Genomic DNA, 20,277 nt, shown 5'->3' on the forward strand with positions numbered 1-20,277 from the left:
ATAGGCTGTCAATTACATTCATTTAGAGCACAAAACAAAATAGTGAAACTTGTCAATGTGCCCATTTAATAGATTATTCCCTTTTGAAATCAGCCACAAAACACCGATTAGATTCTTTTATGAGCATTCAGGTGAAATTTTAAAATACAGAAGCCACTACAGAAAATTAAAAACCCCCCTTTTTTCATACTCTCTAAGGAAAATAAATTAAATTATAGATACCTGAATACTACTAAATTACATCCCCTCCCTAGCTCTCTCCATCTCTCCACAAAGAAGAATGGTTAAACAGCTTAGAAGGGCGCGACTACGAGTCCCTGGCCCTGGTAGCACACACCCATTGCCTGGGGGTCTCAACGTCGTTACCTGTGACAGTGGGCACATGCCAACTACCTTGTTCTGATTCCTGCATTTTCAGTATCAAGCATTCATAAGCATTTGTGGGATCCAATGATTTGAGAAGGAACTAAAAAATGAAGTAGATGCTGATGTAGAGACTATTGGGCTGAAAATTTTACCTGAATAACAATTGAATATGGTGGAGGCATGTGGAGGGTGGGTCCACGCCTTGAGACTGTCAGTCGAACCTGCCAATCAATTACAGAACAGAGAAAAAACAATCAGCCAGTTTCTTTATGGACATTGAATGGCAATAGCATGGTTACCGCATTCATTGATCCAATTTGCTATAGTGTTTTTTTTTCCCTTTGTCATAAAAGGTTATGGAAAGAACATAAACCCGATGCTTCTGCAAAGGATGCATAATAGATTGCCCATGTAGAAGCTTGCAAGTGAAAATTTTTAAAGACTGCTTCCAATGATCATCTACTACTGGAAAAGTTGGGCAATCTCTTTGGTGCTAATGAACCGACTTACCAGTTACTATACAACTTGTTTTAATAAATCATTCTTTTAGTATTCTTGAAAAAAGCATGCACCAGCTACTTTAAAGAGAACAGACATGGTTTTTCATCCTTAAACTTGAAGGTTTAGGTCTGAGCAATGTACTCGTTAGGGATAAAGCTCGTGGTTGGAGATTCCCTAAAGAGCATGTAACTCATTGTAGTATGTGGTGATCAAATATAATGGTTAAGTATATAATGTTTCATGCCACGTATGTGACACTTTCTCATGAGATGGGATAGCCATTTCCCAGAAATGCCCCAATTCACTTCCTTGTTGGAGAGAAATAAAAAATCTCACACTGGGAAGAACGGTGATTGGGTGAACTTCCTTTCAAGAATCATTCCCTTGTTTCTTCTTTCTATATCTTTGGCAGCTCTCACAGCCATCTTTGTGGTCAAGTCTTCTCAAACAATTACTAGAAATACTAATCTTAAAAGAAATATCAATTATTGTAGACTAATGAGCTTACATCTATTCTCAACCTCTAAAAATGGGATCGTGTGTGTGTGTGTGTGTGTGTGTGTGTGTTGTGTGCATTTGTTTGTTACATACCAAAGAAAAACATGTGCCTCCACATATCTCTTCCCTGTGGCCAATATTATTTGAAAATTGAAAGCTCGCGTCAAAGTTAAGCCTTTGCCCAACATGTGTGCGCGCTTTGCAACTATAGTAGCAAAGTAGATCATCTATTCATCCACAGCCACACTTCTCACTGAATTTGCTTGGTGGCTGCTCTAGACATCTCCTAATTAATGGTCAATCCTTTGGGTGCTCTAATGTATTTCTCACAAGCTTGCCTTAATGTACTCCTTATATAGGGTCCCTGCTTCTGGTTAATAGACACTAATTTTGGTGCTGCTCTTTTTACAATCCAAGCTAACTTGGCATTTGAGACTAATGTATCACAACACCATGACAAGAAAGTGATTTTGATTTCACTCTGGGCCAGTTTGCAAGGTTTCCCCCAAAAAAGCTAGACCTTACTAGTTACTGGAACTTCTCTGGGACAGGACTAGTTGTGGTTTCATCATTGCATGGTAGAAGGAAAATCCTGTATGCTTAGCAAATAGGCAAGTGCTTGCAGTGTTGGGAGCTTGAAGATGTAGCAGGTATGTGAGGGGGATTTCAAATTTGATTACTTCTTAATTGCATGTGAATTAGATAGTGACAGTATCACGTCACTAATAGGTTTCAATCAAAGGCATATCCATGAAGAGTTTTTGTCATTACAATACTTATCAGGAAAAATAAAATAAAATAAAAATAAAAAATGTTTTTGTCATTGAAAAGGACTCTAAGAGAATGTGATATAGCTAACATTGCCTTAACTGTAGCAACAATGTTTAGCTTAAATTATAGTGTGATAGCTAAACTAAGAAGTTAAATTTTAATAAAGCAATGTTTCTGTACAATAGTCTGTATAAATTAACAAATCAAATTGTCAAAATAACAGCAGAACGATTAAATACCTGATGCTTTTCTTTCCATCTTGGGAAAAAACTAGTCCCTAGCAGTTCGAACAGGTGGTCCCTCATCTCATCGTTTGTCACCAGCAAACACTTGCAACTAACAGCTGCATATAACCAGTACCTGGTAATAATGTGAGAAAAATGATTAGACAAAAGTGAATTGTGGAGAACATATTCATGCAGCCCAAATTGGAGGATTATCAAGAATGAAATAATGATATAATCACAACAATTATTGATGAATCTTAGAATCAATTAGAAAAACTTGGAATTCTAATCATTTTACATAAACGCCACTTCTGCACTCCACCCCTATAATTTCACTTTTGAACATTGAACTTAATTTAACAAGGAGATGATCAACTAAGTCCTCAGCCTTCATGCAAAACAAACACACATCTCAGTAAAGCGGTCCAACTAATCAAGTGATCTCCTTCAATTACTTAAAACTTTATTGTGAATCTTCATCCGAAACAAAAAAGTAAGCTAGTTTACAAGAAATAAAGTTTCCCAACACAACCAGGGAAAATAATTTAGCAGAAATTCCATATAAGTTCATAGATCAGGCGTTTTCCCTCATATCAACCAGACATCAACTAACCCTCGCAGCTCACCCTGAAACTATAAGTGACCTCTAAATATACATTGAGACAAAGGCAAGAGAGAGGACCTAGGGAGAGAATTCTTAAAGACCTCAGAACCTCGGTCTCTAAATTCTTCAACAACCTTGACCTATATATCAGGACAAGGTCACTTATAACCTCTAGCTTTCCTAGACCTCATGGTCGCCTTAACCTCTAGCTTACTTCTAAATCACCTGACTTTATTATTCTTACTTAGAATTCGTGGAGTTTGTTGAGTGATAGTCACCTCTCTCTCACACAAATCAGTCATGACTTCCATCTAGCTCAGGCCACCTGAGATCACCACCATATCTCATGTAATTTCCATCTCTTGGTCATCAAACTGGACCACGACAGACGACTTGTATCCAAAACACAATCACAAAACTACTGGGATACATTTGTTAAGTAGACAGTGCTCTGTCCATACATTGTTGTACAATTTGCAATTCTTACCAATGTTCACAGACAACATGGCATGGCATTACTTTTTGAGTAATACTATTAATAGAGTCCCCTTGGGAAAAGAGCCATGAGCTCTCCATATTTAAGTTATTTAACCACTGGATTGGAAGATGTATTAAATGATTCACTTGACTTTCCACATATCTCAAAAAACTGTTTCAATCCAATGGTTAAATGTGGATAGCTCATGGCTCGTCATGAGGGAGTTTTCTTGATAGCATTATTCTTACGTTTTATTGGATAACGATCCCCACGTGGGTCCCACGCATATCTCCACTCAGGTGTCAAAAAGAAGGAAGTGCTATCATGAAGCACGGGATGTCTGAAATTAAACCATATTAAGGAGACACAGACACGTTCTTCTTGAAAAACACATAAACATATTTCTCAAAATTTCAGCAGTAACTCTATATGATTAGAAAAAAAATATGTCTGTATGAAATAGATAATAATATATCATAATGAAAACAATGGTTTGCAAAATCATGAACTGTGGGGGATGCATCTGCATCTCTCCAGATAGAAATAATAATAAAAAAAATAATTAATAAAAAAAATAAAATTTGTTTTCGAAACAGCCCCCCCCCCCCCCCCCCCCCCCCCCCCACACACACACACACACACACACAAAAAAAAAAAAAAAAACCTTCAGGAGCAGAGCTACATCGAGGGTGTTACTTTCAGCTGTTGAAAGGAAATAATATGAAGAATATAATAAGAAGAAGAATTCAAATTTTAAAGCAGTTAAGAATATATCTTAGCAAAATATAATATGTAAAGATCTTACCAATCATCATTCGAACCGCGTGGCGTAGCATAAAGTGCACCAGACTTTTTCCAACTCTCTATAAATTTCTTATTATTGTGACTCAGAGCAGGGCCATTAGTCACTCGATTTCTATGCAAAATAATAAGTGGTAGTCTCTTTGATGGACTAATTTGCGTTAACTGATTTACCACAAAATTAAGCTACAAAAAAAGAGGAACAGTCAAGAACTATATCCATACAAGTCTAACTTAACAAAACCAAAACATGCTTTATAAACCTCATCCTCAATATACTCTTTACCTGGGAAAAGCTAAAACTGTGTTGATCAGTAAGGCCCACATTCGCACCATCTATGACTGCATCAAATGGACCATGCCGCTGAAGCCACTCCTGAATGAGTGCACCTTCTAAGTTAGCCAAGATATCACTGAATCTTTTCATGTAATAAATGCCAGAAGCATAAACAAGTAGCACATTGACTACGACGATGAACACATTTTCAATTCACAACAATAAACAACATAAGAGTATGTTGATATGTTTCATATCACCACAACAATACATTTCAACAATAAGAACACTCTTGCTTATATGGCTAGGACATTATAATAAGCATTGATATATTCTTTCCGACCCAATTACATTCTAGAGTTACTTATATGATAGGAATCATAAGTTGCAATACAACAGTAACCTACATGAGTACTCCTGAGATCTATAAGACTAATAAAAAGCCACTTAGGCTTTGACCACCCAACTAGGCCAGTTTTCTTCGGGCACACACTGGTCACCTGTCTTCATAAACAATTGACTGAATTTCTCCCTTTCTCAAACTAATTTTCCGGATTTCTTCGGAGGGGATGAAAGAACCACTATGCGTTGAATGCATTATTTAATATTAAAAAACAAAATCTTTATTGGTCAGCTTTCTGCTATAACATTGATTTTTTAGGTTTTCTTCCTTTTTTTCTTTCTTAGTGAAAAATCTTGGTATATATCAGAAGAGCAGAAAATGAAACCCATGGAAAAAATAGAATAAAAGAGCCACCCAAAAACCCACCCATCAGCAATAAAAGAAGGGGGGGGGGGGGGGGGGGGGGGGAAAGGAAAGGGAAGAGAAAAAATATATATATACATAAAATTTACTACCAATTACTCTAAGAAAATTTTGAATTTCAAATGAGATGAAATCACTGATGCGGTGATACCACGTGAACCCATATTATGTAAGACACTCAAAGTTTGACATGACATTGCATATCTGCTGTGTAATATCCATGTTCATGTATGCACCTGCAAAACAAATTTTGATTCCTCTTAACAAATGAAGTTATATGCTCTTTGTTTTTTTACTTTTACTTATGTACCCAACTTGGTCCATATTGAGCGTAATGCTCGGGAAAGGAGAAGATCAGAACTTGTATTGGTTTCGTGAGTGAGGAATTATATGATAGCACGTGATTTGTCTGAGGTTTTGGCCTAAATAGAGTAGAATGACAAAAACAGAATTCACATAGATGACCGCAAATGTTGTGGAAAAGGGCTTATTGAGTTGAGTTGAGACCTGTACCCAACTTGGGAAGACGAGGGGAGATTCAGATGTTCATTGATTTTTGTTACAGTTGTTATGATAAATTGCTGCAACCATATATTTACATTACAGAACAATTTCAACATCATTATATCTGCATGCAGTATCAAAGACTTAAATCTATATGATATCCTAATGAGTTCTTTTTGGAACATGTTTACCAAAAAAATTCCCCTGGGAAAAAGAATGATAAAAACAGAATTCACATAGATGACCGCAAATGTTGTGGAAAAGGGCTTATTGAGTTGAGTTGAGACCTGTACCCAACTTGGAAGACGAGGGGAGATTCAGATGTTCATTGATTTTTGTTATAGTTGTTATGATAAATTGCTGCAACCATATATTTACATTACAGAACAATTTCAACATCATTATATCTGCATGTATTATCAAAGACTTAAATCTATATGATATCCTAATGAGTTCTTTTTGGAAAATGTTTACCAAAAAAATTCCCCTGGGAAAAAAATTCTTTGTTCTTTTTTCAAAAAAGAACATAAAGATTTAAAAAGTGTATATCATTGAAATGACAGAATTATTTAAGGTTACTTTTGGATCTATGGACTTGAGCCTGGTGGATATGAAATCCAAAGCCCAAATCCACATGTCATTTGGATTATTATTATTATTATTATTTATAAATAAAGCTGTATTAGAAAGCGTTCAAATGGGGAAAGCGGCCCACAAAAGCTACACAAGGCCAAAAAGGGCCCTAATAATCGTTCGGATTACTATTTGTCCCACGGATCCCAAATTCAGGAAGAATCCACACAACTATTTGGGGGCTCAAAAAATCAACTTCAACTAATATACCTCTACAACTCACAACACTCTCCTTCAACTATTTCACTGCACATCTTTCTCAATAATACAACACACTCTTTATCTCACACTTCCTCCTCTGCGCTTATTCAAATCCCTAACCCTAACTATTTCAATCCTAATTTCATTGGTGTGAGGATTTCATTTTAATTTATAAGTACATTTGTTGGAGAATTTCTACAATCATATGTTTTAGGATAAAATGCACAAAAAAAAAAAAAAAAAAAAAAAAAAAAAAAAAAAAAAAAAAAAAACCCTGAACTATTACCAAACCTGCAAAAAAAAATCCCTGAACTACAAAATTTGCAAAAAAAAAGCCCAGAACTATCCTTTTTTATTGCAAAATATGACCGTTAAATGAGACGTGACAGATAGTGTGAAATTGATTGACCATAATGCCCTTATGATTATGAAAATACTATAATGCCCCTTTTGTGATCATTGCACCCAACACTGTCTTTCCCTATATATAAATATATATAGATATCCACTGACTGACCCAAGACCAAAGAGCGATGATGCTCCATTTCATTTCAACAATGGAGGTTCAGTGGTAGATCCACCACTGGCGGGCAACCCATCCACATTTGCGGGATTGGGGCGTATCTCCATTTCAGATTCTTACGTTTTCACTTTGTGGATTTTGTATCTTTGTTCTCCAGAAAATAACACAAAGGAGAGAAATAGTAAGAAATAGCGCAAAGGAGAGATTGTATCTAATGTTCACCTCTAACCAACAAAACAACGCACCCTCCAAAAGCAAAGAATTTGACCCTAACACATAACAATTGATAAACTTTTGATAATTTACCTTCCAAGAAAAGACCCAATTGGAATTGAAAATCCTTACTTTGATCTCTTGCTTGGTCCGATCAGTTTTTGTGTTTTATCGACAATTCTTCAATGAGAAAACACAGAATCAAAATTTGCGGGATTGGGGCGAGGCAATGAATTGATTTTGCTCAGATGTGTTTGCTGTTTTGCTTTATGAGTGCTTCACTCAAATGTGGGGAAAGAGGCCCCAAACTAGCGGCCACCCTATTGCCATCCAGAATGGACCAGCCATATTATTGAACTCGCCTCAAATGGGTTCTTGCTTTTATTCCAATTTGATAGCTCATGGAAGTAGAGTGAGAAGTGTTACACAGATAGAGAGCGGGCAGTAAAGATTGGGTATCAGCCATTAGGGTTTGTGTTGTGGAAACGATGGGTGAGTTTGGGGGTAAAAGATCAGAAGAAAGAGAGACTTTCAGTTTTCGGCCATGCTTACTAGCATGGATCAGAAATCTGATAAATCCAAGAATCCTCCTCCTCAAGCTCTGCATCTGGTAATTGTAATTGTGGGTGACCAATATATATAACTATTCCTTACATTCTCTTCCTCAGCAGGTGCATAAAATTAAATGCCTTCTTCTCTACATCTGTTTCATACATACATAAGAACACCCATTTTCTCTCTCTCTACATATCTATACTATACGCACAACATATACATATATGTCAATCTCTATCACTACAAATCTATCTAACCCTCTAAGAAACGAGAAAAAAGAAGGGGCTCACCGGCTGGCTTCAAAGCAGGTGTAGAAGAAATCGAAAAAGAATGCCATCGTTGGAGGAACAATTATTTTCTTCAACGCCCAATAAAACTAAAATAGACAAACCACACGCACAAGGCATTGATCTCCCAACATCTGATGGAGATGATGATGATCTCAAGAAGAGAAAAAGAAGGCGGAGTCTTCGGCCGACCTAACCAGCAGCAAAGGTCAGAGATAGGCCATCTCATATCTAATGAAATTTTAGAGAGAGTTCTAGAGCTTCGTTATTGCACGAATGAGTATTGCTTGGTGTGTTTGATGCCAAAGAGGAGCTTTTTTTGCCAGATCAAGTGATAAGTGATAAGGTATCTTTGTTGTCCAATTATTTTCATTGGTGTGTGAGATAACACCTTTCCATGTCATCCACATAACTCAAACACTTCCAAAACTATTTCGTTTAAATTAGGGTAAATGTGTCTTTCGGTTTTTCCGACCAAGTAAGCCGCCGGAATGTCTTTAAATGAAACAAACCAATAGTTCAAGGGTTTTTTTGTAGTTCAGGGGGGTTTGTTGCAACAGGCCAAAAGTTCAGGTGTTATTTTATTTTACTTTTTGGCATTTTACCCTATGTTTATTGCGGTTCAAACAGGAAGTTTTGAATATTAATAATTTTTAACAAACAGACACAGGCGCACGCATATAGATATATATACATTATTCTTTGCATCTTTCATTTTGAATCTCTGATTCTATGTGTGTATTACTTTCTCTATATATGGTGAAACAAACACTTAGAATATATGTGTGCGAAGATGTAGATATATTTGTTTAGACTACAATAGTGAACTGCATTGCATTCTTTGTAGGATTTTGTTAGGGTATTCTATTCTTCCATGGGTTATGTTTATATGCTTTGGTTTTGCTTGGAAATACTGTGTTGTTTTGCTATGTTGAATTGACTCTTCTAGATTTTCGGGAAGAAAAAATATATATCTCACTTAATACAGGATGACTGAAAGAGTGTATGACTTCACCCTCTTCTAAGTCATGAAAACATATTTATGTCCCTTGGAACAAGAAAAACATAATTTTTAATATCTGTGAGATGATAATCATTCTCATAAATGGCTCCATTCAGCATAAAATGATGCATGTATCATTCAAATTCCAAGGGATGTCTAAACATGGCCTAAACATATCCAGCGGATCATTTGAAAAAGTACCAGAGAGATCTCTAGTCATGCAGTAGACAAATATTCACAAAGCTAAATGGAAATGAAATGCACAATTTCCACACAAGAATATATTGACAGTCAATTTCAAGATGTTAGGAAGTGACATGACAAAATGAGATTAAAATATTCTAAAGTTCTACATGGATATATTTGCATGATCTGAAAAATTGCAAAATGATCACATAAATAAGTGGATTCAGATAATGTCTTGCATAAATTACCAAAGAACGTAGTGAAAAAAACAAACCTGAAACTGCATAAAATTAGTTTTAACCTCTCTTTCGCAAGCCAAGCTTGCCAAAGAAGTGGCAAAATTTTCCGTCTCCTTAGGATCAATGTCAATGCAGACAAGCTTTTCACCACAAGAGTGACAGACCCCAGTTTGATCCATCTGAGTCTGCACCACCCTCCACTTCCCACTCCCTAGCCACCCTTGCCCATGCCACCCACCTCCTCCCTTCACAACCCCTTCCCTCACCTTCTCTACATCCCAATTCTCCACTCCGACCTCTGTACCACTTTCCGACCCGAACCAATCTTCCAAAACTCTGGCTGTCTCTTCAGAGACCTGCCTCACCATAGCCCGCAAACGGTGCAGCATTTCATACACTTTATCCGCCCTCTTTGTCTCCGAACTCACCTTCAAAAGAGCCGAAATCTCGGCCTCTTCCACCAAAACCCCAGATTCCCCCATGTGGGCATCAACCTCAAAAGCCTTGTCAACCATTCCCTTCTTGCAAAACCCAAACAATGCCGGCCCGTAGGACCTCAACCTCGGCGGAAGACCACAAGTCCTCATATGCTTCACCAAATCAAAAGCCGATTCTGGGTCTTCCTTAGCAGCAGCCAACCTCGCCAAACTCGTAAACGTGGCCTCATTCGGAGCAACTTTGTCAACACCCATTTGCTTGAAAATCTCAAAACCCCTTTCCAAACCCAAATCACAAACTCTCTTCGACCCTTCCTCGTTCTCTTCACAATCAACATTACTCGCAGAAGAAGAACACAGATAGAGCAACACATTGTAATGATGGAGCAAAATAGGAATTTGATTAACTCGAGCTTCGTCGTAGTGTTTAAGAGCTTCAACGAGGTCACCGCGCTTCGAGCACATGTCAAGCTTGTGCCGAAGCACTCCCTCGGGCGAATCACGGCGAAGTTTCTTCTTTGGTCTGGTGGAAGGTTGTGAAGAGGGTTCGCGAACGAGAGTCGCGGTAGTGTAGGGATGGGTTAATTTGTCCATTGATAAGCGATTTAGGTATTGAATTCGAGCATTAACGGGTTTGAAAGAAGAATAGTAACGAAGGAGTGGACGATGAAATCGATTACAGTAGCAGAGAGAGAGAATTGGGGATTTGATGAAGGAGAATAGACACCCAACACGCAAAAGCATCACTGCTTATATAATATGTGTGTGTTTGTGTGAGATTTCAACAAGGGATTATATGTATAATACAGCTGAGAGAAGAGAAGGGAAAGACATGGTGAAGACACCGACCCTCTCTTGTTGTGGGCAAAAAGGAAAAACCTAAAGACACCAGGAGGATCAATGCGTTTGGGAGACGGAAAAGCGTTGGAAGACGAGTAGGAAAGATAAGAAGGAAACAACTTTTATTTTTTTCCAAGCTAACTCACAAACTGGTTACACTCAAGAAAACCGAAAAAAAATTATAGATATATATGGTTCTAACACTAACTAGGGTTTTGAATTTTTGATAAATCTGTGAATTCAATTCGATCCACGCAATTTAAATTACTACTTTTTTCCGTAGTGTATTTATGAATAAGGTAAATTACACTTTGGGACAAATTAGAGCAGCTTCATTTGAGCCAAAAATAAAAAATTCGATTTTGAGCGAGCCCGATTCTCCAATGGGCTTGGCGAAATTTGCCCCAAATTTTTGAATCGTGGAATGGGTCGCCATTTCTAGTGACCATTTGGTGATCCTGTATGCGCGGGCCTACTTTCTTTTTGGGAAAATACCTATTAAGTCCTACTTTTTCGGCCCAAAGACAAATAAGTTCTACAAATTTTTCAAAAAAACAGAGAAGTCCTATTTTGCAAAATATTTCTAAATAGGTTCAGGTTCTGCAAATTGTGAAATTTGTTCCATTATTGCCCTTCCAACCCCAAACCCACCACCGTCTTCACCTACCTCGGCGGCGCGTCAATGGAGATGCACCAAGCCCTCACGCACTCCGACGCTGCTTTGAACACTTCAATCATGGTGATGCACAGCTCTGAACACTTCAATCGCGATAAGGTTCACCGGTATGAGTTGTGTAGCAGACGCTTGGAGCTCGTCGGTGTGAGCTTGATGTTGTCGAGGGGTCTCAAAATCAACAGCACCAGCGATGAAGAAGAATATCGAAACTGTTGGGTCTGAAGTTGGCTTGCCGAAGTTGATGGTTACCAAAGCACAGTGTGTCTCGTCGGAATTTGTTTGGCTGGTAAGTTCAGTTACAGCGCCCCAGACATTTTTGGAAAAGAACAATTTGCTTGTACATAAACTGAGATATAGGAGTTAAATTTAGTGACAGAAAAGAACATAGCAGAAAAAGATCTTTATCTATTTTACTGATCATTGACTTTTCTTAAGATAGAGAGACTTATTTATGCCGAGGCAATGTAGTGACCATTTCCTTTGCAAAGTTAGCTCCCTGTTTCTGGTTGTTCTAATAAGTCAAATCATTAGATATATCTCTTTTTGATAATGGCACCCTTTTTATGGTTTTCTTGTTGATGAAAAAATGGGAAATTGTAGTTCTTACCAACCAAATTCTTTCAGGGCTTAAGGCTGTTGTGGTGAGGTATTCTTCTAAATGGCCCTTTAGTGTTTGATGTTTCATCTTCTGTGAAGAAGCATTTGGTGCGGTATTCTTCTAAATGAACCTCCTGGTCGATGCTTGTCAAAATAGGACTTTGATTGCTTAGAAAAATTGCAGAGATGGAAGGCCAAGGGAGGATCTACGGCGGCGGGTGAGGACAATAGCCTCCTTCTGTGTACTCTTCCGAATGAAAAAGCTTGTTTTTAGGGTTACATACTATATATATACACACACACACATATATATATATATGCGACGGATCTAGGATCTTTCACTTTTGTATTAGTCACTGTAACTGAACTTACCAGCCAAACAAATTCCGGCAAGACACACTGAGCTTTGGCAACCATCAACTTCGACAAGCCAACTTCAGACCCAGCAGGTTCGATATTCTTCTTCATCACTGGTGCTGTTGATTTTGAAAACCCTCGACAACACCAACTCACACCGGTGAGCTCCAAGCGTCGGCTACACAGCTCATACCGGTGAGCCTCAAGCATCGAGAACTCCATCGCGATTAAAGTGTTCAGAGCTGTGCATCAGCATGATCGAAGTGTTCAAAGTGGCGTCAGAGTGCGTGATGGCCTGGTGCATCTCCATTGACGCGCCGCTAAGGTAGGTGAAGACGGTGGTGGTTTGGGGTTGGAAGGGCAATAATGGAACAAATTTCACAATTTGCAGAATCTAAACCTATTTGGAAATATTTTACAAAATAGGACTTCTCTAGCTTTTTGAAAAATTTGTAGAACTTATTTGTCTTTGGGTCTAAAAAGTAGGACTTAATAGGAATTTTTCCCCTTTTTTTTGGGCGCAATTCACTGTAACCCTCAGTCCAAAGGGTGTGTTTGGCTGAAAAATGTCTCATAAATCAATTTTTTGGTCTTTTTTTTTGGGAATATTTTGTGTGTTTTTTTTTTGGTTCCCCTCAACACAATTGAACTAAAGAGCCGTTAAGTCATTGTTTGGCTGACACAAACAATAGTTAAAGGGCTTTTTTTTGGAGAAAAAAGTTCAAAAACAAAGAAGAAGAAGAAGAAGAAGAGAGAAAATACATTTCTTATTATTTTAAAAAAAAATTCTTCACACCTATTAACATGGTAGCCATGCACTGTTTGCCTGACCAACAGTACCTTAACGGCTATATTGGCCCAAAAATTAATTTTTTCAATTTTTTCTAACAAAATTAAATTTAGTTTAAAAACATAATTTATTTTAATAAAAAAATTGCCTTTATTTTCACCTCCATAAATAAATACATTATATGAAAAATATAGCTGTTAATAAAAAGTTTAAAAAAAAAAAATTTTAAAAATTAATATTTTTTTAGAGTGAAAACGTGCTATTGGAGCACATGTTGAAGCACATGCGATAACTAAAGTTTGGAGAGTCCAAAATGCTGATGTGGCCATCGAAAAATACTGACGTGGAATTGTTGGATTGCCAAAAATTGGCAATGCCATTGAAGTTGCTCTCATGATTAGACTGAACTCGACCACATCCTAACTTTTTCTTTTGTTAACTGTTGACTAAATTTATCAAAATGATAATTTTGTATTTCTCTTATATAAAATACAATATGATACTCCGTATTAACAGGTTGAAGGGTTTAGGAGAGTCAAAGTAATAAACGTTTAATGTATTATCTGTGTAATTTGTCCAAATCTTAGACGTATAATTGACTTTTTATAAATAAAAATTCTAATGAATAGTTCACACATCCTCTAAAATATCTTTGATTGGACAAAACATAATAATCTTTATTGATTAGATCCATCTTATTTACCTTAATTGTTCTTCAAATTTTTTATTGTTATATAACTCGAAATATATATATAATTTTATTGTGTTTTATAAGTAAGAAATGCGGATAGATTATCTTACCATGCTCCTAGATTGAACAATAAACCCCCCCCCCCCCCCCCCAACACACACACACACAAAAAAAAAAATCAATCCGATGTCTTATAAAATTAAAATTAAGCCATTAAATCAGTTTGATTTCAAATTTTATGAATTCAATGTGATCAAATTGATTTTGTTTTTAATTTTATGTTTAATCCGAACCATGCGTACCCAATAATCTCTCAATCCTTTGAGGAGCATGGAACATCCAATGTAGCAAATGCCCATTAATTACTAAAAGGAAACAATATTGATAATGGAAAATGAGAATAATTATTATAGAAAATATAAACAAGAATGGTATTTATTTATTTATATTTATATTTTTTTTAGCCTACCAAGAAACACTTACACCAACTTTATATTTTTGTGTTTCAAATCATCTCATTTTTAGAATGGAAATTAACGAATTACCATTTCAAAGGTTCACCGAATTACCATTTCAATATTTTTCATTTCCCTTTGAAACCCTCCATCAAATAACAAAACTTTCTACTTTTTCTTTCAACCCTTTGGTACCAAAAGCATTTAACATTTACCCAACCTTTTATACAAAGGAGTTGGAAGGAAAAGAAATAAAATGAAAAATTGTGTATTTAGTTTTCTTTAACTTTTACACTTGCACAAGAGTGATGGTTTTGAAACCTACTATTTTGTACTAAATAATTGATCGTATTTTTCAACTCAAGCGTATTTACAACCCATTGTAAATCGGGCGCGAATCACCTGATGTTCCTAACCCAACAGTCCCCAACAGTTCAGTGATGAAAGGCCTTGGTTTGGCCACGTTTGATCCAGTTTATAATATGTATGTGGGCTCCACTAAGGACAATATTTGTCTACTCACTAGTGAGTATGTTTATTCTACTGACTGATTATGTATTCCAATAGTAGGTGGACACGTCAGCTTTAATGATTGGGTAGCCTGTATTCAAACCCTATGTATTTCTTTTCTCACCCTTTCACCCCCTTCCTAGATTCACGCCGTCCTCTCTCCACTATTCTTCTTCCTCTCACCTTTCATGGAACATCATCAATCAATAGAAATCTCTTGAGCTTCATATCACTCAATAGGTAAGGGTGGGCTGTAGGGTTACTTTTCCCGCATCTTCTCACGACTTCCTACTAAGAAGTTGAACTTTTGATCCTATTTGATCACTATTATCATAATCATATATGCTTTCTAGTACGAATTGTTTGTATATAGGCTATGTACTGTTGAATATGTATGTTTGGAGATCAAGAATGCAACTGATGTAACAGCAAACAGATCTTCTTAAGTTTCTGCTACAACCATGTTAGTAAAAAAAAATTGATTGATTAGTTTTCGAAAAGAGAAAAAAAATTCTGATTGATTTGTTTATTTACTGGGTGTGGAGGGAAAAAAACTCCCTCCAATAAAAAGCGCACACGTCACCACTACCCATATCTACATTCCAAGGACATATAAGGCCCATCATGCTCAAGCCCAAATTCAGGGTATTTACAGCCCAAGACCATTGTTATTTATCCTCCAACTTCCGTCAAGGCCGAATCAAGAAGTCATCAGCCCAGCTTGTCGTCAGCCCAGCGTATGAGTATTTAACATCCGGCCTGTTACCCAAGCCCAGCCGGATCAAAATATATTCAGCCCAAGAATGCACAAATCCTACCATTTGAAGGATTTACTGTAGAAGGAAAATTCGGATAGGAAGTTTTGTACAAGGCAATTTCTATGTATGGAAGATTCGACAATGGAAAGAACTATATTAGAAAAGAATGGTTATATAGAAAGAATTGGAGGGCAAGCAACGCGAGTCCTACCATAATTTTGCAATCTTTTGTATATAAATAGAGGCTAAGACCTCCAATAAAGGATCAAGCAATTTTACGCTTCTCTACACACTGTTCTTATTTATTTTTATTGTTTTTGAGTGAGTTGTTTTATTTTTCTCAATCATTATTGGTTGGGCGAAATTTTGCACCTACACTTTGGCGCCGTTTGTGGGAACCGTATAGAAATATACTCCCACTTGTTCTTCAAATTAAATCATTTAATCGTGTCTGGAATGTCAAACGGAGAGTCAGCAATGAATCAACAGATAGAATTGATGCAAAAGATGCGAGAAGAGTTCTTGCACCAATTTGAGACACTCCGGCAAGTAAACGATACGAGTGTCGCCCAGATAGCTGCACTTCAGCAGCAGACTCATACGCTGCACACGGCCATGGCCAGGCTAACGCCACAACCACCACCAGGCGATGCTACGGCACCACCCCCCACCCGGAATTTACCTCCGGTTCACGAGCCTCCAGCCAACGAGACACCACCCAACGGGGCTCGACCTAGTGAGGTTCAGCAAAAGCAAGGGATGAGGTCCGAGGCGGTTGCTTCGGATAATCTCCCGCATCGCACACAGGACGAACAGGCCGAGTCCAGCCATAGGCTTACGGTATGGTCCAATGGCGTTCCAGATGGCGCACGTGTACAAGATGCCTTCGACGAAAAGAAGCTCTTGAGAGTCCAGACACCAGCCGAGATGGCTAGAGAGCACAAGAACTCCTTGATCAAGACCCCATTTACTGACGAAGTGTACCTTGTGGAGAGGCCGAAGAAGTTCACTATGCCATCCTTCACCCAGTTCGATGGGGCAGGAAACCCCTCTCGGCATCTCGATCATTATGCGCAAAAGATGGCACTGGACGATCATAACGATCCGTGGATGTGTAAGGTTTTTCCTACCAGTTTAACTAGAGCAGCGTTAGAATGGTTCAGGAATAGGCCACACAAGTCTATCCCTGACTATGAGACCTTGTGCACTATGTTCTTAGCCCAGTATTGCGGAAATAAGAAGCAGAAGAAAAGTATCGCCAGCCTTTTCACCATAAGGCAAAGGAAGGGAGAAACTTTGCAAGATTTTTTATCCAGGTTTAACATGGAGGCCTCGGAGATAGCAGATTGCCATCCTGCCACGGCAATCGAAACGTTTAAGTTGGCAATGATCCAGGGAACCAAGTTTCACACATCCTTGGTCAAATATTCCCCCCCGGATATGCAGACTTTGAACGCTAGGGCACAAATCTACATCCGGTTGGAGGAAAACGTAGCCCACCGTGCACAGCACGCTACCCTCGTCACGGTGGAAAACAAGTCTCGAGAGAAAGCTGCGAGCACAAGGATGCAGAAGGTTCCTCATACCGCCACACAAGTCACCCAAGCGTTTGAGAAAAGGCGAAGGACAGAGGACAGGCTTACCCCTCTCCGTACTACCTTGGCGCGCCTATTCCAAGAGAATAAGACGAGGTTCGCGACTCCTCAGCCCATGAAGCAACCCTTGGAGCAGAGGGACAAAAGCAAACATTGTGCCTACCATAGAGATTATGGGCATACCACCAATGACTGCAGGTCCCTACAGCGACAAGTAGAAAGCATGATAGCGAGAGGAGAATTGGTGGAGTATCTCTCCACGAAAGAGCACGTAAAACCTCGGGAGGTTAACCCTCGACGGGTAGAGGGCGGTCAGGTAAAGGTTATCCATGCTATACACGGAAGGTCAGAGGATGATGAAGAGTCTGAAGAGTTGTACAGATCCAGGCTGAGAGAGGCTCATAAGTTACGAAGAGTGTCTTCGGTCAACACGGTTGCGCCAGGTAGCATCAACATTGGATTCGGTAACAATGATCTTTCTAGAGTCCAGCGCCCGCATGAGGACCCCTTGGTCATCAGCCTCCTGGTAGTGAATTACATGATCAGGAGAGTGCTGATAGATCCGGGAAGTAGCGCCAACATCATTACAAAAACAGCTTTTGATCAGTTGGGGGTTTCACCATCGTCCATCAGGCCAACTTCCAGCCCCCTAATGGGATTTGATGGTACTAAGGTGAATCCGCTCGGGGTGATCGATCTATCCGTTACTGCAGCAAAGAGGACTCTGAAGGAAAACTTCGTCGTAACAGAAATTCATCCATCTTATAACCTCATTATGGGGAGAGGTTGGATCCATCGTATGAACGGAGTCCCCTCTACACTTCACCAAGTAATGAGGTGTTTATCCCCGGATGGCAGAGAGGTCATCGACCTCTGGGGAGACCAGGTTGTTGCAAAAGAATGTTACATGCTAACGCTACATGAAGCAAAGAAAGCGTCGAAGTCACCTCAGTCAGAGGCGAATCCCAAAGACACGATCAAATAGCAGTTACAGTATCCTCTGCCCAAGTATCTCAAGGCAGAGGAGGAAGCCGAAGCTGAAGCACCTACCGAGGAGTCCCTCGAAGCTATAGAGGTAGTCTTCGGAGACCCCCAGAAGATCACCTACATTGGCTCATCTTGCACAGCCGAAGAGAAAGAAGCATTGATCAGGGTCATTCGGTGCAATTCGGATGTCTTTGCCTGGGATCACTCGGACATGGTGGGGATCGATCCTGCAGTCTCATGCCATAGTCTGAGGGTTAACCCAGAGTTCAAGCCAGTCAAGCAGAGGCACCGACGGTTCGCACCTGAACGGAATCGCATAATAGCCGAGGAGGTAAATAAACTATTACAAGCAGGATTCATTCGAGAAGTGCAATACCCGCAATGGCTCTCAAATGTAGTAGTCGTTCAAAAGAAGAATGGGAAATGGAGGGTATGCGTAGATTATACCAACCTTAACAAAGCTTGCCCAAAAGATAGCTTTCCTCTGCCCAAGATTGATCAAATGGTGGATGCTACGACGGGTTATGAAAGGCTCACATTCCTCGATGCATACTCCGGCTATAATCAGATTCCCATGAATCCTGAAGATGAGGAGAAAACCGCTTTCATCACAGAAACAGGCACTTACTGCTACAGAGTGATGCCCTTCGGTCTAAAGAATGCCGGAGCCACCTACCAACGACTTGTCAATAAAATTTTCAATAATTTGCTGGGAAATACGGTCGAAGCCTATATCGATGATATGGTGGTCAAAAGTATACGGAAAGAGGACCACCCGAAGCACCTCCAGGAGGTCTTTGATACTCTCAAGAGATACAATATGAAGCTGAACCCCACCAAGTGCTCCTTCGCCGTCTCGTCAGGACAGTTCCTTGGGCACGTCGTGAATAAAAGAGGAATAGAAGTAAGCCCAACTCCGGCAAAGGCATTAATACAGAACCAGGAGCCGAAAACCCGCAGGGAAGTGCAAGTTCTAACCGGCCGAATTGCGGCTCTCAGCCGGTTCATATCCCGATTATCTGATAAGTATAAACCTTTCTTCGATGCTATTCGATCCAAAAACAAAGATATGTGGGGACCTCAGCAGCAGGAAGCTTTCAATCAATTGAAAAGCTACATGACAAAACGCCCAATCCTTTCTGCTCCAACGCCCGGGGACACTCTCATCCTGTACCTGGCAGTATCAGCTGTAGCAACAAGCGCAATGTTGATCAAAGAAGGAGGCAAGGTTCAACACCCAGTCTTTTACACAAGCAAAACGATGACGGATGCCGAGACACGGTACAGCAAGACAGAAAAGGTAATCCTGGCGTTAATTTATGCCAAGAGGAAACTTCGACATTACTTTGAGTCTCACAGCATAGTGGTACTTACAAATCACCCTATACGGGCTATCCTAGCTAAACCAGACCTGTCTGGTCGAATTACAAAATGGGCTATTGAACTTAGCTCTTTTGACATCACCTATGCACCGAAGGTATCTCACAAGGGGCAGTCAGTAGCGGATTTCCTACTAGAGTACGAAGATCAACCTGAGGAACCGACACTTCAAGAGCCATACTGGGAGTTACGGGTTGATGGTTCTTCCAACCGGAAACGAGCAGGGGCCGGTATTGAAATCACAACACCCGAGGGTACCAAGTTGCAGCAGTCAATTTTGTTAGATTTCCCATCTACCAATAACGAGGCCGAGTACGAGGCGATGCTTGCCGGACTTCGGCTAGCTAAACAGCTGCAGGTACGATGTTTAAAAGTTTTTAGTGACTCACAGCTTGTGATCAATCAAGTGACAGGGCAATATTCTCCCAAGGAGGAACGTATGAAGTCGTACAAAAATGCTGTAGAGAGTGCTATCCAGGAGTTCGATCAAATCGAGTTCCATCAGGTACCACGAGATGAAAATGCCGAAGCGGATCGATTGGCCGCAGCCGCATCATCTTCAGATGAAGAG

The 20,277-nt window shown here is 39.3% G+C and overlaps 1 protein-coding gene and 1 long non-coding RNA gene across 2 annotated transcripts; one reads left to right on the forward strand and one right to left on the reverse strand.

Moving 5' to 3' along the window:
* Nucleotides 1–40: 40 nt before the first annotated feature.
* On the reverse strand, nucleotides 41–11,146 carry LOC132294306 (proteinaceous RNase P 1, chloroplastic/mitochondrial-like). Its single transcript, XM_059792113.1, has 6 exons — nucleotides 9,669–11,146; nucleotides 4,533–4,622; nucleotides 4,251–4,432; nucleotides 2,376–2,496; nucleotides 519–587; nucleotides 41–406 (listed from the first exon to the last, which is right to left on the reverse strand). The coding sequence occupies exons 1-6, from the start codon at nucleotides 10,812–10,814 to the stop codon at nucleotides 308–310; spliced, it is 1,707 nt and encodes a 568-aa protein (XP_059648096.1). The 5' UTR covers nucleotides 10,815–11,146; the 3' UTR covers nucleotides 41–307.
* Nucleotides 11,147–11,484: 338 nt separating this feature from the next.
* LOC132294307 (uncharacterized) lies at nucleotides 11,485–13,146 on the forward strand. Its single transcript, XR_009478028.1, has 2 exons — nucleotides 11,485–11,872; nucleotides 12,211–13,146. It is a non-coding gene; the product is annotated as an uncharacterized LOC132294307 (long non-coding RNA).
* Nucleotides 13,147–20,277: the final 7,131 nt, after the last annotated feature.

Source organism: Cornus florida, unplaced genomic scaffold (assembly GCF_030987335.1).
Source record: "Cornus florida cultivar Cherokee Brave unplaced genomic scaffold, ASM3098733v1 CherokeeBrave_3.0.0_Hap2_Chr02, whole genome shotgun sequence".
Lineage (NCBI taxonomy): Eukaryota > Viridiplantae > Streptophyta > Magnoliopsida > Cornales > Cornaceae > Cornus > Cornus florida.

What these genes read in the sequence shown, in the direction of transcription:
- LOC132294306 (XM_059792113.1), bottom strand. Translation starts at nt 10,814, where the DNA reads ATGCTTTTGCGTGTTGGGTGTCTATTCTCCTTCATCAAATCCCCAATT. An exon ending in GATGGAAAGAAAAGCATCAG is followed by an intron (nt 588 to 2,375) that starts GTATTTAATCGT and finishes ATTGATTGGCAG; the next exon opens with GTTCGACTGACAGTCTCAAG. An exon ending in CATATTCAATTGTTATTCAG is followed by an intron (nt 407 to 518) that starts GTAAAATTTTCA and finishes CTGAAAATGCAG; the next exon opens with GAATCAGAACAAGGTAGTTG.